We start from the raw sequence: 19,132 nt of genomic DNA, 5'->3' as shown, positions 1-19,132 counted from the left end.
CGCGCCCGCCCCCCGCCTCCCCGCGGCGCTTCGCCCACCCTCCGCCCGCCCGCTCCCCAAGTTCCTTCCTACTTCGAGCGCCTTCCCCTCCTCCCGGCCGGGGGAAGCAGGCTGGGTGACAGGGCGCCTTGTTGTGCGAGGGAAAGTTTACAAGTCGCCGGCCGCGGCGGGAGGGCGCGAGGGGGGGCTGCCGGCGGGTCGAGGGGTGCGCTCGCACCGCAGGGACTCGAAGCCGGCGGGACAGGGGCTGTTAAGTCCCCGAGCCTTAAACTTGGGGGGGGGGGTTCTCAGGTTCCTGAGAAGACAAAGCTGATTCCGGCCTTTGGAGAAAACCCAACCCCAAGAACTGGACCGGGGCTTGTCTGCCTGGCAGGCTGGGGGGCGCCCTGCTGACACCTCCCAGGGGGCCGTGGGGCGATCGCCGGGCCTCTCTGGCAGTCTGGACTTGCTCTGTGGACTTGGTGGGGGCCGCCGTGGGGTGGGGGCTGCCTTGGGGCCGGCGCAGGGAACTTAGGGGTCTGGTAGTGTGGGCACTCGTTGAGCCGCGGGGTGAAGCCTTCCTGGCGGGATTAAGGGGGCCGACCCCTTTGTATACCGTGTTCCTTGGCCACTGGCAATAGGGGCTTTGACCAGAGGGTGTCTGGGGGGCCGGGGGCGGCCGTGCAGAGTTTCCCCGGCACCTCTCCTCTGACCCACCTTCCGTGTCCAGCTGTGGCAGCCCCGGCTTGACCGCAGCTGACAGCCCCTCTCCTGTGTTGCAGGTGTGGGCTAAGCCGACCGCCGGGCCTCAGACTGGACCCCACAATGTTTGCAGAGATGTTCAGGTACTGCCGGTGGGCGGCGGAGGGCTCGGGTCCTCTCCCGCAGCTCTCCAAGGGTCTCCCCGGCCCCCGGACCTGTGGGTGACCCGGCAGTCCTCACGGGCCAGTGGTCTCGCTGACGCCCACGTGGCGCCTGTCTCCCCAGGCCCGTGGGCGCCGACCACACACAATGAATGGGGGCAATGAGAGCAGCGGAGCAGACAGAGCTGGGGGCCCTGGGGCCACACCTGTCCCCGTGGGCTGGCAGCGCCGTGTTCGAGAGGGTGCCGTGCTCTATATCAGGTACGCCCCGGCCGTGCTGCCCGCGGGCTCCCTCTCTGGTCCCCGACTCGGCTCTGGCGCTATTCTGTCTGCCCGGCTCTGCTCTGTGCCTCTGGCCTGCCTTTCTGGGTCTTCCCAGTGCCCCCGTCTGCTGCCCCTTTCTGGGATGGCCTTTGGCCAGGGACCTGCTCTGGCCTCTGCCGGCTCCCTGCCCACTCACCCCACACTCTTCCCCGTCCTCTCCCAGCCCAAGTGGCACAGAGCTGTCTTCCTTGGAGCAAACCCGGAGCTACCTCCTCAGCGATGGGACCTGCAAGTGCGGTCTGGAGTGTCCACTCAATGTCCCCAAGGTCAGAGGGGTGCCCGAGTGCAGGGACGAGCCATGAGACGTCAGGCCGGTCACGCAGCGCGTCCCTTCTCCGATTCCGTTCTTCAGGGCCCGTGCCCTTTACCTTACAGGTTTTCAACTTTGACCCTTTGGCCCCGGTGACCCCGGGTGGGGCTGGGGTGGGGCCAGCATCAGAGGAGGACATGACCAAGCTGTGCAACCACCGGCGGAAAGCCGTTGCCATGGCAACTCTGTACCGTAGCATGGAGACCACCTGCTCACGTTCTCCTGGTGAGTCTTCGCCGCACTTGGACCGGGCAACATTCAAGGGCCCGGGAGGAGGCTAGTGGAGGCGCTGTGACAGGGAGGTGACCTGCTTGGTGAGGGTTGGCACGGGGGGCTGGGGGCCTGTGGGAAGTGGGGTGGAGAAGACAGAGCTCCCGGAAGGGGAGCTGCAGGCTGACGTCTCATTTCTTGTTTCTTGCAGGAGAGGGATCGAACCCCCAGATGTTCCACACTGTGTCCCCGGGGCCCCCTCCTGCCCGCCCACCCTGTAGAGCCCCTCCTGCAACTCCACTTAATGGGGGTCCCGGTTCCCTTCCCCCAGAACCACCCTCAGCCCCACAGGCCTTCCCCCCACTAGCAGGCCCTGGGGGGCTCTTCCCTCCGCCGAGGCTTCCTGACCCAGTCCCTTCTGGAGGTGGCGGCAGCCCCCATTTCCTCCCCAGGGGAAATGCCCCCTCTCCAGCCCCACCTCCCCCACCCGCTATCAGCCTCAACGCCCCCGCGTACAACTGGGGAGCTGCCCTCCGATCCAGCCTGTTGCCCCCTGACCTGGGTGCGCCTCCAGCTCCTCGGGCATCCTCCTCCCCACCGACAGACCCTCCTCTCTTCCACTGTAGTGATGCCTTAACACCCCCTCCTCCGCCCCCAAGCAATAATCTCCCTGTTCCCCCTGGCCCCCCTGGCCCCACCACTCAGCCGCCAGTGTCTTCAGCCACTATGCACCTGCCCCTGGTCTTGGGGCCCCTGGGAGGGGCACCTGCAGTGGAGGGGCCTGGGGCACCCCCCTTCCTTGCCAGCAGCCTACTCTCTGCAGCGGCCAAGGCACAGCAACCCCCTCTTCCCCCTCCCCGCACTTTACAGGGCCGAAGGCCCCGTGCCCAGGCGCCCCCCGCTTCCCACTCGTCCCCCAGACCCTCCCAGCGCCGCCCTCGCCGACCTCCGGCTGTACTGCGGTTGCTGGAGGGCGGGGGGCTTCAAGCCCCCAGAAGGAGCCGCCCCCGGGCCCCGGCCCCTGTCCCCCGGCCCTTTCCTCTCCCTGAGCCATCCCAGCCGGTCCTCCCTTCTGTGCTGTCCCTGCTGGGGCTCCCTGGCCCCAGCCCTTCCCACTCTGACGGAAGCTTTAACCTTTTGGGGCCAGGTGCACACCTCCCTCCTCCCCCGACCCCCTCCTCAGGGAGCCCTCCCCCGCCCAGGCACCCCATCCAGCCCTCCCTGCCTGGGACCGCCAGTGGCAGCCTCAGCAGTGTGCCAGGTGTGTGAAGTGGCACGCCTGCCCTCCCCAGTGGCGGGCAGCACCAGAGCGCTGAGGGGCAGGTTGTGGGCAGGGAGGCAGGGGCTGGGGGCGGCGGGAGCAGGGCCTCCCCTGAGCCGCGCGTTTTTCTTTCCTTTCCAGGTGCCCCTGCCCCGCCAGCTGCCTCCAAAGCCCCCCTGGTCCCCAGCCCCGTGCTTCAAAGCCCCGCGGAAGGGCTTGGGGCGGGGGCGGGCCCAGCCTGCCCCCTGCCTCCCCTGGCTGGTGGGGAGGCCTTCCCGCTGCCCAGCCCCGAGCAGGGCCTGGCCCTGAGTGGAGCCGGCTTCCCGGGGGTGCTGGGGGCCTTGCCTCTTCCTCTGGGGCTGGGGCAGCCACCCCCTTCTCCAGTGCTCAGCCACAGTTTGTTTGGTGTGCTGGCGGGGGGAGGGGGCCAGCCGCCCCCTGAGCCCCTGCTGCCCCCGCCCGGGGGACCTGGCCCTCCCATAGCACCAGGCGAGCCTGAAGGGCCTTCGCTTTTAGTGACCTCCCTGCTTCCGCCGCCCCCCTCAGACCTCCTGCCACCCCCTTCTGCACCTCCTAGCAACCTCCTAGCTTCTTTCCTGCCCCTGCTGACCCTGGGCCCCACAGCTGGGGACAGCGAAGGATCTGCAGAGGGAGCTGGGGGTCCAAGTGGGGAGACATTTTCAGGTTTGGGAGACTTGCCCCCCCTGCTATTCCCCCCACTTTCAGGCCCCCCTACCCTCATAGCTTTAAATTCTGCGCTGCTGGCTGCCAGCCTGGACCCGCCCCCGGGGACACCCCCCCAGGTAAGGATAAGGGGTGAGTGGGGGGGACAGAACAAGAGGTTGGCTTGGAGATGGGCATCAGAAGCTTTTGGTTTCTTGCCTCAGCTGTCCTCGGGGCCGGGTGGGGGGGGCGGGTGATGACTGCAGGAGCTAGGTCTGCGTCTGATAGCGTAGCCAACCTCACGTGGGGTTTCAGTGCACGTGGCGGTGCTGTGGGTTCCATTGGGTTGGATGTGTCTTGCCCTCATGCTGTCTAGCCCTGCGTCCTGAGTGCCCCCCAACCTGGACCACCTACCTCCAGTGTCACCACGGCAACTACTGACCTGGGGGCCTCCTCTCTGGGCAAGGCCCCCTCCAACTCAGGGAGACCCCCCCAACTCCTTAACCCTCTGCTGAGTGCCAGCCTGCTGGGTAAGTGTGAGGGAAGCCTGGCGCGAAAGGGAAGCAGGAGGAGCGGGGCGCGGCGGCTGGGTGAGCTGGAGAGCAGCGAAGTCTTGGACCCTGGAGTAAAGCCCGAATGACTGACGTTTACTTGGGCCAACAGGTTTGCCTGGGGAGACCCGACTTTGTAATTCCTCTACAGGTGACCTGTCCTCGCTGACCAGCGGCCCTGGAACCCTCCCCAGCCTGTTGCAGCCTCCTGGCCCTCTTCTCTCTGGCCAGTTGGGGCTGCAGCTCCTCCCTGGGGGGGGAGCCCCTCCATCCCTCTCAGAGGCCCCCCTAGCCTGCCTGCTACAGAGTCTCCAGGTGAGGGCGCGGCCGAAATACAGGTGGTGTGAATTGTCACAGGCTTCCCGGTGCCAGAGCAGACGGCCGGAGGCCAATTGAAATTTGGTTTTTGTCTGCAGACCCCTCCAGAGCAGCCAGAAGCGCCCTGTCTGCCGCCCGAGAGCCCCACCTCAGCCCTTGAACCAGAGCCTGCCAGGCCTCCCCTCAGTGCCTTAGCCCCACCCCACAGTTCTCCTGACCCTCCAGTCCCTGAGCTGCTCACTGGGAGGGGGTCAGGGAAACGGGGCCGGAGGGGAGGAGGGGGACTTAGGGGCATTAATGGTGAGGCCAGGCCAGGCCGGGGCCGAAAGCCTGGTGGTCGGCGGGAGCCTGGTCAGCTGGCCCTCAAGTGGGGAGCACGCGGGGGCTTCAACGGACAAGTGGAGCGGTCCCCGAGGAGGACGCACCACTGGCAGCATAATGGGGAGCTGGCTGAAGGGGGTGCGGAGCCCAAGGATCCATCCCCGCCTGGGCCCCCTTCTGAGGACCTTAAGGTGAGCGCAGTGAACCGGCGGTCCGGGCCGAAAGGTGAAGGCTGGGACCGTCGGCCCGTTTCCTCGTTTCCTGCACGCAGCCCGTCTCTTCCCAGGTGCCTCCAGGGGTAGTCAGAAAGTCTCGTCGAGGCCGGAGAAGAAAATCCAAGTGAGTGTTGGGCCGCCGGCCGTGGCTTCCCCACTGCTCACTGAGCCGGAGCGACTCTGAGGCGTGGGCGCCCAGCGGGCAAACCCTCACGCCCGCCTCCGTGGCCAGGCGTGGCGCTCCGCCTGGCGCTCGGACAGCATTCCTGACCGCGTGTCCTCCTTGCAGCCCCTCCAGGAACAGCAGTAGCTCCCGCCAGGACGTCGCCTTGGACCCCAGCCCCACAACCCGAGTGAGTGTGTCAGTGGGTGGTGGCGGCGTGAGGGGGCAGGAGGGCCCCGCCCGACGCCCAGCCGTCTGGTCACTTCCCGCCTCCCTCTCGCGCAGACGGCTGTCCCTCTGCCCCCCCGGGCCCGCCCTGGCCGTCCTGCCAAAAGCAAGAGGAGGAAGCTGGCCCCCTAGCAGCCACACCTGGAGCTGGCGCTGACCCTGCCTGGGGGCTGAGTGCTGAGCCCTGGGAGCCCCCGCGGCCGCCTGCACCTGCGGACAGTGGGTGGGGCACGACTCCCGCAGAGCACAACGCAGCCCCGCCCTACAACCCATCCTGAGCCATTGCAGGGGGTAGGGAAGCTCCCCCTCCCCCAAAGCCATGTCACTGAAAAGGCAGGCGGGGGTGGTCTCTGGCCCTCTCCCGCCAGGCTAAGGGGAACACCCCCTTCCCCAGGTCTTTTATTTGTTTAAGTTATTTTTGCACAAACGGTTTTGATATTTAATTCGACTTCATTGCCTCCCCTCTTGAAGCCAGCAGGCTCAGTTTACAAACCTGTGAGCTGCTGCTGCCCCCCTTCCTTCCCAGTGAAAGGTACAAAGCAATAAGCACCACGCGCCCCTCCCTCCAGCACCCCTCTGCCTCTGGCTCAGGTTGCTCAAAGCACAGGTCCCCCCTTGCCCGGTCCCCAGGTTTGAAACACACAGCCTCATTCCACGTGTAGCCAGCTTCCCTCTGCTTCCCTGTGGGATAGGAACAGGGGCAGGGGGGCGACGGGAGCCTGCGGCCCCCCGCCCACACACACTACACTGCCCCTTCTCCCCATCAAAATGCTCAGAGACGTTGTGATGATGCGACCGAGGATTATGCAACGTGGTCCAGCCGGAGCGGCCAGCACGACCAGCTGTCCAGGGGCTGCCTCCTGCCTTTTCTTTTGTAAAGACAAGACCCTTGGGAGTTTTAATTCTGTTTTGTACTCGCCCCGTGGGGCCTCCACTGCTTTTCTATGGGAGACACTCTTAATTTAACAGATGAGAATATTTTGAAACTCTGGCTCTGACTCTGTACTCGTTCTTTCCCTAACCTTTGGTAGAAAGCTAGTAGTCGAGGGGGCTGGGCTGCCAGTGTCGCGCCAGGACCGCCTGTTCGAGGAAGCACAGCAGAGGCCGCGGAGCACAACGGTATTTAATGGTCAGAAACAGCCGGACGGCGTTACAGTCGGCACGGCAGCTGTGCCGAAGGACCCGCGCACCCCCACACCAGCAAAGCAGCCTGGACGCAGCCAGCACGGGGCCGGAGGAGAGACCACCTAGCGTCCCCCACTACCACTCTGCTCACCAGAGGAGGGGCGTGAGCCCCACATGCAAGAAGAGCCCCCGCCCCGCCAGTGTCGAAGGGGACGGGGGGCATGAGTGCTATGATTACGGGGAAACTACGCAGCTGTTAGAGCTCAGAGGGTTGGGGGGACCCTCTCTCCGTCTCCCAGAGGCGCTCACTTTCCCAGCTTCTTCATCCGCTCGTCAATGCTGGCGAAGTTCCCCTCGACTGTGGACAGGTTCTCGCGCATGGTGGTCTGCACCTAGAAAGTGAGAGAGGCCTTACTCCTGGTCAGGTCCACGTACTCCACGGGTGAGGAACGGAAGCGGCGCGCGGAAACCCAGCCGAGCCGGGTGCAGCGCTTGGCGCGGCCGTTCTCAAGCTGCCTCGGGTCTGCCGGGCAGGCGGGACGCGGCGCCTCACCCGGCCTCGGCGCCTCACCCGGCCTCGGCCGGAACAGCTTTGATCCGTTGATGCGACGAGCGCCAAATCTGATTGTGTGGAGATGTGGGTTTTACTGGTTCAGAGTTTTAGGAAAGAGGAAGCACACACACCGGACGCGGTCGTTTCCACTCGTCCCGCGCTGCCTCCCTCAGGCGGAGGCCTCCCCTCGCCGGCTGGGCACAGCGCTGCCAGAGCGCCAAGGAGCCACAGTCGTGGGCTCTGCTCACGGAACTGAGGGGAAGGGCGGGTCCGCGGCCAAGGCCAAAGGGCCCTGTCCGTGCCCCACCCTACGCTCCGGAGCGTCTCGGGGGGGCTCCCGGGAAGCGGCACCAAGCGGAGACTACAGGAGGAAAGGGTGGGCTTCATGGGGAAAACCGCCACGCACCTCGCCTAGTCCACAAATTGACGGAAGGAGAATTTTCCAGGTGATGAAAAATCGGAGTAAGTGTCAAGTCCAGCCATCGCCGAAAACCGGCACGGAGAGAGCCAAGCCCTCAGCCGCTCGCACTTGGCAGACCCTGGCCGCCCCCCCTCGGGCCGCAGAACCCGCCTCCGAGTGGGGCCGCACACCTGGGTTAAGAGTGCAGCGTTGTCCTTGAGGGAGCCCGCGATCATCTGCTGTGTGGTGTCCAAGTGCGTCAGAAGCTGCCCGAACTGCATGGCTACAAGGACAGTGTGAGCAGGTCAGGTCCCCGGGCGGGGCGGGGACCCAACCCGCTGGGCGCCCGCAGGGCCTCCCCACCTTGCTCGTGCAGCTGCTTGATGGTAACGAGCCTCTGTACCAGCTCAGGGAGGGTGGAGGCGACGGGGCTCCAGCGCTGCACAGCTTCATACAGCTGGTGGACCTGGAGGGACGTGGGCGTCAGGGGCCGGGGCCGCGCGGGGAGCCACACTGATGGCTGCTTAGCTGGGGCCTCTCCCGCTCGCCCGCTGGGCGGCGGCCACCACCAGGTTGACTGCACAGCCGGGCGGCGGCAGGCACAGGCCTGAAGGCGGATGGTGTTCCTGACCTTGCCCTGTGTGTCTGCATCTTCCACGGAGGCTTTGTGCTTGGCGATCTCATTCACCTTCCCCAGCACACTCTGGAAGCAGACGTGAGGCCCATCAGGACACCGGCGCGGCCCCAGCCCCGGGCTACCTGTAACCACCTCGCCCTCCACGCGCTACCTGTAGCCGGGCCTCCACCTGGTCCAAAACTGCGAGGTCCAGGGCGCTCACCTTCGCCTGCAACAGCTCTACGGTCTCCTGGGGGTGGGGGTGGGGGACAGGTCCCATGAGGGATCAGACTAAGAGGAGCAAGTCAGCATCCCACGGCACCAACATGCAGCTACAGATCCAAAAACAACTCTCAGCAGACCCAGCCCAGGCCCCGTAAGCGATGACCGCGGTTCCTGCCAGACTCACCATAAGACACGCACCCTGCAGACCTGCAGAAAGAGGGTTCTGGTGGGAAAAGAGCAGAGAAATCGGGTTTTTTACTTCCACGTGATGGCCACCCCCCCCACATCCGGCTCTAGCGGGGCCCTCTCCTGACTCCTCCCAGGCTTCTGTGGGATCCCGGGGCCCAGAGGTGCAGGAGCCGAGGTGCAGACTAGCAGAGGAGCGCGCCTGACCTGCGCGTCCTGGTCGCAGCGTACAGTAGCTTCCAGCTCTGTCAGGCGCTTTTCCAGTTCTGCCACCTGGGGGAGGAGGGAGACGCCGGCCATCAGCCTCCCCTGCCTCCCCTGCGGCGGGAGGGAAGAGCCGCCCTGCCCCTGCTGTCTACTGTGCGTCCCTCCGCCCCTCCCTCCCCTTCCCTGGGACTCATCCAGTCACTCACAATCTTTACTGGCAACAAAGTAGCCGCAGGAGGAAAGGGCCCCAGACAAGGAGACTTTCCCAGAGCCCCACCCAGCCGGAGCTCCTGTAGGGAGGCAGCGGTCTCCAGGGCCACACCGCGGAGTTTACCTTGGCAGCTTGCGAGAACCTGTCCTGCTCAGGTCGAGAGTGCAGCTCGTAGGTGACCAGGCTGCTGTCCAGCGGGCTCCCACTGGCGGCCTTGCCCCCGAGGCCAACCCCCTTGCTGTTCTTTGTGGCTTCCAGCTGCAGCAGCAGGCGCCTGGGTCAAGAGACCAAGTGCTTGCCCCAAGACTTGCTGGGCCGGCTCGGAGGGCAGGGCCGGTCCCTTGCGCCTGTCCGCCCACCCGTGCGGCAGGCTGCAGGCCAGCTAGGCCCGCTTTCCCCTCAGCTACGTCAGCACGCGCCTGCACTCTCCTAACGCCCGACAGCAGTTCCCCATGGACAGGGCACCCACTTAGCCAGCGCGCCGTCAGGGTCAGTAAGGTTGATGGCCGCGTCGGGTCCCAGCAGCTTCTCTAGGTGGGACGCAGCCAGCTGCTGCCGCAGGGCTGCCAGCTGTTTGGCCAGCACCACGGGCGTCAGCTTTTCCTCGCTGGCCGACTCCTTCACCGTCGTCTGCATGAGGAGTGGGGTGGCAAGGATGAGTGAGGGGAAGGCTCAAGAGCCCGAAGGGCAGCTGTGCCTGGAAGCTCCAGGCCAGCTTGCGCCGAGGATGCGTCCCTGTGCTCCTATACGGGGACTGTGCCCAGGCCAGGAGCGTGTCTCTTGGGGGAGGCCCCTCCTCTGGTCGCACCAGAGGGGAACGTAGTTACCTTGATTTTCTCCACCTCAGCGGTCAGCTCCTGGACCTCATGCAGCAGTCGCTGGTACTTCTGCTGGGGTGTCTCCTTTGCTCCCAGGCCCTCTCCAAGCTGGAGAACATGCAGGCGCCACGTCACGCCAGTGCGGGGAATCTTCGGAATGCGCCCACCCCGAGCCCAAAGGGAGTTACAGCTGGAGGGACTCCCACTAGAAGACAGCCGGCAGCCCGGCGCCCCTCGCTCTCCCCAAGTGCCTGCAGGATCCCCGCACCACTCTCTCAGCACACGCGCCAACAGACCATCTCGTATTCTCCAGACTCGTATCCTGTTCTCTTGGCTTTCCCAATTCGATCTGAGAAATCTGCAGAAAGAGGAAGCAGAGCTGACGGCCAGACCTGGGCCAGGCCCAGGCTCTCGCAGCCACAGCGCCAGAGGCCCAGGACATAAAGGCTGCTGACCCGCTCCCAGCCTTACCAAGCCCCTTTGTCCCCACTCTCTTGTCCTTGAACTTGTCATAGGCGGCGGTGGGGTTGACAATGATGTGCTCCACGCTGGCGCTCGTCAGCTCCTCCTGCAGGAAGAGGCAGTTCTAGCCAAGGGCAGACATTTCCCCCACAGAACTTCCCCAAGCCCTGGAAACCCCCAGGTAACCCAGAGATTGGCCCTGTGTCCCCACGGGGAAAGCAGGTCGCTCCATCCCTAGCTTCTCATCCACTTTCCGCGGTGGGGCTGGGAACTCCTAGGCCCCCTGGAGTCTGGCTGTACTGACAGTGACATCCTAACTGCCGCGCCCACATCAGGCTCCCCAGTCCCCTCCCCACGTGCCTCACACTCAGGGCAAGAACCCAACTGGACTCTCTTAACCCCCCTCCCAAAAGTCAGCTTCTGGCCACCGAAGGAGTCTGTCTTCAAGCCACCCCCACCCCCTGCTGTGAGGGAAGAGGCCGCCGGCAGGCAGACGGCTGACGTGGGCATGCACATGAGAAGGTCACCATGCTGCTGAAGAGAAGACACCCTCCAAGCTGCGGGAAGGTTGGCAGGGCCTGACCAGGCCGCCATGAAGTCAAGGAGCTGTGGGGAGAGCCGGCAAGGGGCTCTGCACCCCACTGTGAGGGACGCCTCAGAAACGGCTACCTGCCTGCCCAGCGCACTACGCAGGGCAAGCACCACATGTTCAGTCCTGACATGAGGACAGCCCAGCATCTTTCCAGAAGTGGCAAACCCTGCCACTTCTCCTGGACTCCTCTGCTGTGTCTCAAGCACTGAAGCGCCTCCATAATCATAGGAACAAGGGAAGGAAAGGGAGAGGTGCTAGTCTAGAAATGGAGCCAAGGTGGCCTCCCGACACAATACCTACTTGCTGTCCAGTCCACTCACTACACCAAGTCTGGGCCCGGGAAAGCCTCGCTCTCCTTCAAGTGTAAGCCTGGCAGCTCCCACCGCCAACGGAAGGGAGGAGACCAGGAGGCCCGTCTGTTTGGGAAGACGCCACGACCTTCCACAGCGGGAAGGCAAGGGAGTCTTTAACGAAACCATGTTCTTAACCCTGGCCGCGCTACAGAATCACTTAGAAGTCATAAAAAGGAACAGAAAAAAAAAGAAGACAGCCAGACAGACCTGGGCTGGCCACACAGAGTCTGACCTAACTATCCAGGGTCAGGCCGGGACAGTCGGCCAATTTAAAAGCTGCCCAGATAACGCTAACCTACAACCAGGACTGAGGCTCTGTCCGGGGGGTCGAGGAAAAAGGGGGGTGATGACGGAGAGACATTATCAAGAGCAGAAGACGGAGCTCCCGTCACTGTGGTCCACTGTGGTATGCAATTACAGAAGGAACCAAGGAGGAGAGGAGGTGAGGAGAAAACAGCTTTGATCTTTATCTCCTCGGGGAAGTGCTGGCGGGAAGGGCAAGAGCAGAAGCTTAGGGGAAACCAGAGGGCTCGGGGCCCCAGTGCCGGGAAAGAGATAACCGAGTCTCGCGTGACCATCTTGCCCATCTCTCAAGTGTGCCAGAACCCTCCAGTTAGGGTCTGGGGCCTCGGAGTGTCTGGAAGAAGGGGCTGACGCTGAGGAAAGGGCCCTTCCTTCGGTCCCACTCGGGAATATGCCGCTCCTCCCCGGGGACGTGGAGGCGAATTTAAAACTCCCCTTAAAGAGAGTGGGAGGCGCAGCCTGCAGACCAAGCAGAGAGTCCACCTGCACTGCTCCCTGGGAGCCCTTACCACGGCCAGGCACACGACGCCGGCCGCCTTGTGCACTTGGCTCGGCGTGGGGAGGGGAGCAGCCACCGGGAGTGCGCAGCCCCAGCCCAGCAGAGCCGGCCCACGCCAGAGGCACCCTTGGGTGCCTCTGCAGGTGGCCACGCTTCAGTCCTCCAGGGGGCACCTACTCGGCCGCGACCAGGGTGGGGCTGAGGACAACAGAGGCTGAGCAGAGGGAAGGAGAGGAAGACCCACCCCTCACAGCACACCCCTGAAAGCAGGCGAAAGGTAGGGCTTCTTACCAGCTCCTGTGGTTTCCCCAGGGTGAGAGAATCAAGAGTTAGACGGAAAGGGAGTGGGGAAACGGGTGAGGGAGGGGAGAAAAAAAGACAAAAGTTTTATTAGCAAATTGTCACATGCACTACATGACTGTCTTCAAACACACTGCACACAGGGCCCGGGGGACCTAGCAAAACTTGGGGCCAAAAATTTCAGCTGGAGTGGCCATAAACCCAGGAGGAAGAGCCTGACCGCCCCTCTCTGGTGGTGAGGATGCCCCGCAGCGTCCGTCGGCAGCAGCGACTGAAGGCCGTCTGAGAACTGGGGTGAGGTGCCTGCTGCCAGCGGGGCGGTGAGGCAGAGAAGGCTGCGGGGGGGGGGGGGGGGGGGGGGGGGGGGGGGGGGGGGGGGGGGGTGGAGCTGGGGACACCGCAGAACGTGAAGCAGAAGCTCTAGAGAGTCTGAAGGCCTGAGCTGGCTGGGAGCACGCAATTCTCAGGGGAGTTTCCCTCAACAGTTCAGGGTTCCATTTTTCCCGCTCCCAGCCTCTCCAGTCTTGAAGAATCAGACATCTGGATGGCAGAACCACTCACCACACGGTCTGAGAGGACTCGAGGTTGAGCAGAACGTGTCCCAGGTACAGACTGTGAGCTTAAGGACACGCGAAGGAGCCTCGGTGCAGCCCACCCCCGCACGCCAGGAGAGGCAGGGCCATGTGGTCCCCGGGCCGGGCAGTGTATTTACCAAGAGTGGTGGCGGCTCACGCCGCAGCCAGGGGAGCCGGAGCAGCCTCACAGGGGCAGGTGACACCGAGACACGCCGCTACCCACCCAAGGGCAGAGCGTGGCGTTTCGACAGGGGAAAGGTGCGAGCACTTCGCAAAGACCTGGCTAGCCCAGGCCACGAGGTCAGGCTCCCGTGTCCAGCCCAGTCTGGCGGCCAGCCAGGAAGGGGCCAGCGGTGCCCTGCCCCGCCAGCAGCGCCGCGTGACACGCAACGCACACACCGTGCATCCTGCTCCGAGTGTTCGGATGGAGATGCCAGAACCGGAACCTCTCCTTCCCCGGAGACGTCAGGGTCCAGCCCAGCCGAGACGCCTCTCGGCTCAGGACAGAGGTGGGGCGAGGCCCCCAGGCTGGGCCGGTGCAGAGCGGGTGAGCACTCACAGCGCACACATGCAGACACGTCAGAGGAGGCCACAAACTCTCCCCTCCTCTTCCTTGCCCCACCGAGCTAAAACCAGCTCAGGAGAAACGAGGAGAGGACAATGGGCAGTAAGTTCAAGTTCAGATCATGAGGAACAAGGGAAAGACAGAAAAGTGCCAAAAAGTGACTATTTGTAAATAGTAGAACCCGCCCTCGGGGGTGTGGGTGCGGCTGTGACACAGCACAATCCCACAACCTGGGTAGTCACGCACCACAGAGCCCGGCCATCCCAGCGCCTGGCTGAAAACCCCAAGCCCTCGCCCGGTGGACCCCAGACTAAGCGCCTGCGTCTCACAGGGCGAAACCTGGGGTTCTCGATCCGACAGGGGAGAGGTCGCCGCCACTCCGCGTGCTCGGGCTCCAGGGTAACACTCAGCCAGCCGGGGGTCAGGCCCGCGGTGACAAGGATGGGGACGCCAGAGGATGAAACTGTCCAGATGGAGCAGCCGAGTGCTGACCCCACCCATGCCTCAGGGAGGGGCAGAAACAAGAAGACTGAGGAAAGCCCGGGTCACCCAGGCCTTCACCCTAACGCCGCCTTTCCAATCCCACTTACCTCCTGTACTGGCGTGACACGGGGATACTGAAAGGGGTTTTCACGTGGGCTAACCCAGCACAGCTGGGAAACGAGCGGCTCTACGGCTGTCCCCCTCGCTCTCCTGTCTAGAATGCTGAAGGTCACCCCTTTTCTCTCAAGTCCACTTCGGTCTGAGGAGAGGCAGCCCCATCTAGCCCTGAAACATGTGTAGCCTCCGTGTTTCTACCCCATCCTCTGCTGGACAGTTTTATCCCTCAGCCTCACAGGGAGAGACCATTCGCGTCACAGCTGTGCGTCTAACCTTGGCTGTGACCTCTACAGGAAGGCCAGTGGATCTGTGGTGACCCAGCTCAGGACTCATTAAACTTAAAACAAAGAGCTACGAGAAGCACAGCGGCAGCGCATCGCATGCGGGTGGCGGGAGGAGACAGCATGCAAAGAAGCGCCGAATGGTCTTACTTGTGCAAACTAGAGTCCAGGCAAGGTGGTGAGGAGGGAGGATGGGGAAGCATCGGGAAAAACTCACATAAGTTTAAGTGTGCCAAGTCCAGACACGATCACACACACTCTACGACCCCTTGGGGTGCACACAGGAGAGCCTAAATTCCTCTCTCGGGCTGCAGGAGCCCCCTCTGGTGGCCTGCAGCTTGCCGCAGGGCCCCCCAACTGGGGCTGGTCACCCCTCACAGGCACAGGCGACGCTGGCATGCGGAGGCCTGTGGGGAGGCTGCCTCCCAGGCCAGCGAGGGCTTCCAACTTAGCCCGTGCTCCAGCAGGTCAAAGCTTGAGCAGAACGTCACAAGCAGAGGCTTGTGGGCCAGGGCGAGTCGGCTTCACCAGGGAGACACTAGTAAGTCTCCCTACCAACCCAGAAGTGCCCTAGCCCCAGAGGAGGCCCCTCTAGCCTGGGGGGGCCAGTCCGTGCGGTGTCCGGGCCCCTTCACCTGAGAACACTCAACCTCCAGCTGTGGTTGCTTTACAGGGCCAGCAGAAAAGGCAGGGCAGGGCCAGCTTTGCCCAAACTGAAACCCGCTACTAGTTTCTCTCCCGTCCTCTCCACTGTGAGAATGAAAAAGCTTTTACACAGAAGCTATCTCCCTAGCACCTGCCTTCTTCCCCAGGAGACAAGCAGAGAAGAGAGGGAGACAGCGAGGGCCAAGGCTGTTTGACTAGTCCTTCACATGGAAGTCTGAAGACAGCCCCCCCAGAAGAGGTTCCATAGAAGCGGGCTACACTGCGGTCTCCAAGGAAGGGAGTGAGTGTTGTCAGCAACGGTGAGAAGAGAAACTTGTTCTATATGCAAATGTTACCTGCTTTTGAAAACAAATACAATTAAAATTGAAAATAATCTGGAGAGGAAGGCAGGGCAACGCTATCACTAAGGCTGAGACGGGCGACTGGAAACCTCGGGGTGCAGCACAGTGTGGGACCAGCACGGGGCCTGTGTGCTGGGAAGGGGCCCAGTCTAGGAAAGGAGGTGAGGAGAGGCCGCTACCGAGCACCCGGGTCTCCCCACGTGAAGCCTGGAGCGTCTAGCTGCTGCACTGCACCTCGGCGCACGGTACGTCAGTATCAAGGGCGGCAGCAGCACCATTGCTCAGCTGACCCCCGAGAGTGGCCCTCACAAAGCCTACAGGGGCACGTCGGGCCACTCACTGGCTGACTTCACTCACTGGCCCCTTTCCTTGGCCCCTTCCCCAGGGCTCCTGAAGCAGGCAAGGTCCCCCCACGCCCTCCTACATTCGCCACCCAGCTAGGCCTGCCTGCTGGGCACTGTGCTGCAGGGGGCAGACACGGACAGTGTCCTCTCCCACCAGTCACCTGCCAGGTGCTGCTACAACAGGCCGCTCAGGGTCACCAGGGAGAGCCAGCCAATCAAGGCCGCAGTCAGGCTCGCCCACGCCTGGGCAGAGGTCACTTTCTCTTTATTAGCGTCATCCCAGGCCCTCCAAGGGAAACTACAATGAATTTGTTTTTGGTTTGGAAAGGGGACCACAGCGACACTGCCTGTCCGGCTCACCGAAAATGGGGCAAAGTTGCATCCTTATCTCAGGAGGGTGTGGCATCTGCAGGCAGAGGCCTGGACCAGTTTCTGAACTGTGCCGAGGAAGCCTTGGCAGGCGACCGACCCTGTGAGCCCGAGCCAGCCCTCCTCGGACAGGAGCGGTGCCCCCCAGGCTCTCAGCCACTGCATCTGCGTTAGCTCCAGATACTCAAGCTGGGGACAGACTGACATGCCAGCAAGTACAGAAGCCACGAGAAACACACCACTGAGAGAGGGACTGGACTGGGAAGGTGTTCCCCACAAAGTGGGAACCACTTCCACAAGGGGAAAATCAAGTCAGTGAGAACTCCAAGCCATACATCAGCCAGCAAAAAGCGTTTTCCAGAACCGACCAGCCACACAGACACAGCCCTGGACTCACAACGCCGCGCCCGCTCCCACGGACTCAGACACTGAGCCTGCTCCCACGCACTCCTGCCACAGCGGTCCTGAGCACTCACGTCACCAGGGTGACCAAGTCCAGCATGCCCTGGACATAACAGAACCTAACCAGCTGTAAGACACGGACAGACCTCTCTTCTCCACGCACTCACAGTGCATTTCCATTCACCCAGGTTTGCTTTCCCTCTCTGTACTTCCTGTAATCACCTAACTCCCCCGCTTCGCCTGAGGGATCCTTGGGAGCAGGGACTCGGCCTTCTTGCACATTACACCAAAATCAATGGAGTGAACGTTCCAATAAACAACACTCAGTGGTCCCCTCCTGATAAAAAATGCGTCCACAGTGAAGTCCTGAGAGTTTTGCTGTGGTCTGAAAGTCTTACCGGGGTCTCTCTTATGCTGATTCAAAAGATTTAAGTCATTCCTAAAATTTGCTTCACTCTGGACAGGTCACTTATCCTTCTAAAATCTTCACTGGGAGCCTAGTTCCTAACAAGCAGGCTCAGCGCTATCACACTATCACTGCTACGGCCTGAGTTCCATCCCTGGCCAGACAGTGACCCGCAGGGCCCAGCAGACCCCTCCTGATACAGCCGCTGCTCCCCTCAGCAGTTTCAGTCCATCCGCCTTTTCTGCTCCCCACGCTGTCTCTGGGGAGTCCTCACCCACCCCACCCACCTCTGGCCTGTGCCCCAGTTCTTCTATTAACAACAAAAAAAGTAACAGTTGATGCCCGGTGGACACTGGCCATTCATATAAGCACATTCCGCTGTACTTCAGAGTCTAGCTCCTGGTAAGACCAAGGAGCATGCGCTGAGTGAAGTATTTTACCTACCAAGCAGTCGTCATTAACAGAGACTAGCACCCTGGGGCCTGGCTGGGTTACTAGTCTCCGACCGGGTTGGGCATATTTTCGTTTTACTTAGTCCATGTGCTGCCAAAGCGAGCACTTAGGCATGTTATTTAAAAGGTCCTACGCTCAGGTCTTGGTAGTTAAAATTCTGGGCTGGCCCCTTCCTGGCCAGCTCAAGCCCAGCAAGCCCCGGACTACCCATCACCCCGGCTGGGCCCGCACACTCGCTGGGTGCTGCGGCTGTCCAGGGAGGGAAGGGCTGGCCTAGGGGAGGAGGCAGGAGTCCTGAGGCAGCGCATGGTCTTACCGCATCAAACTCCGCTTGGTCATCCTCAGGTAGGTCGCTGGTTTCATAGACATCTGGCTCGTTCCTGGCCTGCAGGAAGAAGCAGCGACCACCCAACCTCACTACCCTGCACCTGCAAACACCTCGCCGCAGGGACTGTCTGGCAAGGCGGGCTGTGATGCCAGCGCTCTGCCCATCTCTTCCACCTGCCCCATCACCTGACATCAGTTCTCATGGACCAAGAGGCCTGAGATGACAGGGGGGCCGGTGGACCTGCCGCTCAATAGTGGATGTAAGTGATAAGTTGTGACCCTGAAATTGAAGGGGGGAGGGGAGGACCCTTGGAAAGGGTAATGTCCGAAGCGGGTGGCTACCCTCCAATTAAGCCTGTGCGCACTCCCCAGGCCCAGGGGATCAAAGTGACCGTCCAGTGCCCGCCCGACCCAAGACTGGGAAAGCGCCTCAAGGGCGGCACAGGGCGGGAGCGGCGGGCAGACGCCCCTGGGCTCGGTTCTCCATCTGGCGCGAGCGCTCCGCCCGGGAACCTCCTCCTGGCAGGGGAAGGCACCATCGGGCACCGGGAACGCGCGTCTGGATGGGCTGAGGAGACCCGGGGCTACGCAGGGGCGCCGGTGCGGATGGGGGAGCACTCGGACACGGCGCCAGCGCCCTGATCACTTTTGGGTCAAGAAGCCCGAGGCTGCCGGCCAGGGCCTACCAGGCCGGCACAGGGCCCTGGCCAGTCGCGCTGACCCGTCCCTGGGGGCGCAGCGGGGCCCCCGGCGCGGAGGCTGGCGGGCGGGGTCCGGGTCGAGCGGCTCGGGGTCTTCGGGAGGCCGGGGTGCGGTCCTGGGGAGCCGGGCCGCCCAGTACTCACAATGCCGGGAAGGTCGGCGTATTTGGGGTCCGCCATGGCGGCGGCGAGGCGGGGCGGGGCACCGGGGCCTCGGTGGGGCCGCGGCCGGTGTTCGGATAGGGGAGAGGCTGAGTCGGTCTCGGGCTGAGGCGGCGGCGGAGGAGGCGGAGGCGCGAGAAGTCTCGCGACAACAGCTGCACGGCAGCAGGGCAAAGCAGAACTCGCGAGAACAGCCCAGCTGCCCCACCCCGGGAGAGGAGGGGATTGGCGAGAAAGAGGCCGGGGAATGAGGTAATGGCGGGGAGACGCCGCTCGGGATTGTGGGAATTGTAGTCTTGGTCGAATGGGGCTTGGGCGGGACCCGTCACACTCCGGGAGTTACTTCACACAATTAATATTCTTTCATTTTACAGCAAATCTATGAAAGCGCTTTTATAATTCTTAGTTTTCAAATGAATACTTTTGGACCTCGAGAAAGTAGATGACTAGACAAAAGTGGCCCAACTAGTCATGCTTCAAAAACAACTAAATTTAGTAAAGGTTTAGTCTGTGAAGAATGAGAAAGTTAGGAGATTTCAGGTTATGACTGTCAGGTAGGATACAGCAACCTAGTTAAATCTGAATTTCCAAATAAATGTTTTACACTTGATTGTAGCCAAAAGATGGAAAAGTGGTTTTCTAGCCTAAGAATTTCTCTATCATATTTGGGCCAAATATAGATAA

The 19,132-nt window shown here is 62.6% G+C and overlaps 2 protein-coding genes across 6 annotated transcripts in view; one reads left to right on the top strand and one right to left on the bottom strand.

Annotated features, from left to right (window-relative positions):
* The window catches only part of MBD6 (methyl-CpG binding domain protein 6), a 7,473-nt gene extending 1,017 nt beyond the window's left edge, over window positions 1–6,456 (top strand). The window contains exons 2-14 of one of the 3 annotated variants that reach the window (XR_001146023.1): window positions 762–824; window positions 967–1,103; window positions 1,330–1,432; window positions 1,542–1,701; window positions 1,898–2,947; window positions 3,089–3,750; window positions 3,987–4,140; window positions 4,313–4,476; window positions 4,578–4,991; window positions 5,087–5,139; window positions 5,305–5,368; window positions 5,464–5,629; window positions 6,183–6,456. Coding sequence is in view for 1 of the 3 variants with exons in the window: in XM_004692612.2 (XP_004692669.1) it covers window positions 991–1,103; window positions 1,330–1,432; window positions 1,542–1,701; window positions 1,898–2,947; window positions 3,089–3,750; window positions 3,987–4,140; window positions 4,313–4,476; window positions 4,578–4,991; window positions 5,087–5,139; window positions 5,305–5,368; window positions 5,464–5,538 (3,012 nt within the window). In the remaining 2 variants the exon portion in view is untranslated. Of the gene's footprint in view, window positions 1–761; window positions 825–966; window positions 1,104–1,329; window positions 1,433–1,541; window positions 1,702–1,897; window positions 2,948–3,088; window positions 3,751–3,986; window positions 4,141–4,312; window positions 4,477–4,577; window positions 4,992–5,086; window positions 5,140–5,304; window positions 5,369–5,463 lie in introns of all 3 variants that reach the window. The other 2 variants (XR_001146022.1, XM_004692612.2) reach the window with 2 other exon arrangements.
* Window positions 6,457–6,511: 55 nt separating this feature from the next.
* DCTN2 (dynactin 2 (p50)) lies at window positions 6,512–18,598 on the bottom strand. 3 transcript variants are annotated; one of them, XM_004692609.2, is made up of 16 exons: window positions 18,431–18,588; window positions 17,575–17,643; window positions 14,428–14,436; window positions 12,248–12,253; window positions 10,219–10,315; window positions 10,044–10,105; window positions 9,757–9,855; window positions 9,399–9,559; window positions 9,053–9,203; window positions 8,719–8,784; window positions 8,510–8,548; window positions 8,273–8,350; window positions 8,116–8,187; window positions 7,848–7,950; window positions 7,676–7,767; window positions 6,512–6,923 (listed from the first exon to the last, which is right to left on the bottom strand). In XM_004692609.2, the coding sequence occupies exons 1-16, from the start codon at window positions 18,464–18,466 to the stop codon at window positions 6,837–6,839; spliced, it is 1,227 nt and encodes a 408-aa protein (XP_004692666.1). In that variant the 5' UTR covers window positions 18,467–18,588; the 3' UTR covers window positions 6,512–6,836. The 3 variants fall into 3 exon arrangements, with proteins under 3 accessions (XP_004692666.1, XP_004692667.1, XP_004692668.1); XM_004692610.2 differs by lacking the exon at window positions 14,428–14,436; XM_004692611.2 differs by lacking the exons at window positions 12,248–12,253; window positions 14,428–14,436 and having other exon boundaries at window positions 18,431–18,598.
* Window positions 18,599–19,132: the final 534 nt, after the last annotated feature.

The sequence above is a fragment of the Condylura cristata genome, unplaced genomic scaffold, assembly GCF_000260355.1.
Source record: "Condylura cristata isolate star-nosed mole 26May11 unplaced genomic scaffold, ConCri1.0 scaffold00034, whole genome shotgun sequence".
Classification (NCBI taxonomy): domain Eukaryota; kingdom Metazoa; phylum Chordata; class Mammalia; order Eulipotyphla; family Talpidae; genus Condylura; species Condylura cristata.
Note: the sequence above shows the minus strand (reverse complement) of the source record. Positions and strands in the feature narration are given on the sequence as shown.

What these genes read in the sequence shown, in the direction of transcription:
- DCTN2 (XM_004692609.2), bottom strand. Translation starts at nt 18,466, where the DNA reads ATGGCGGACCCCAAATACGCCGACCTTCCCGGCATT. An exon ending in AGTGGGGACAAAGGGGCTTG is followed by an intron (nt 10,106 to 10,218) that starts GTAAGGCTGGGA and finishes CTCTTTCTGCAG; the next exon opens with ATTTCTCAGATCGAATTGGG. An exon ending in TGCAGGGTGCGTGTCTTATG is followed by an intron (nt 8,351 to 8,509) that starts GTGAGTCTGGCA and finishes CCCCACCCCCAG; the next exon opens with GAGACCGTAGAGCTGTTGCA.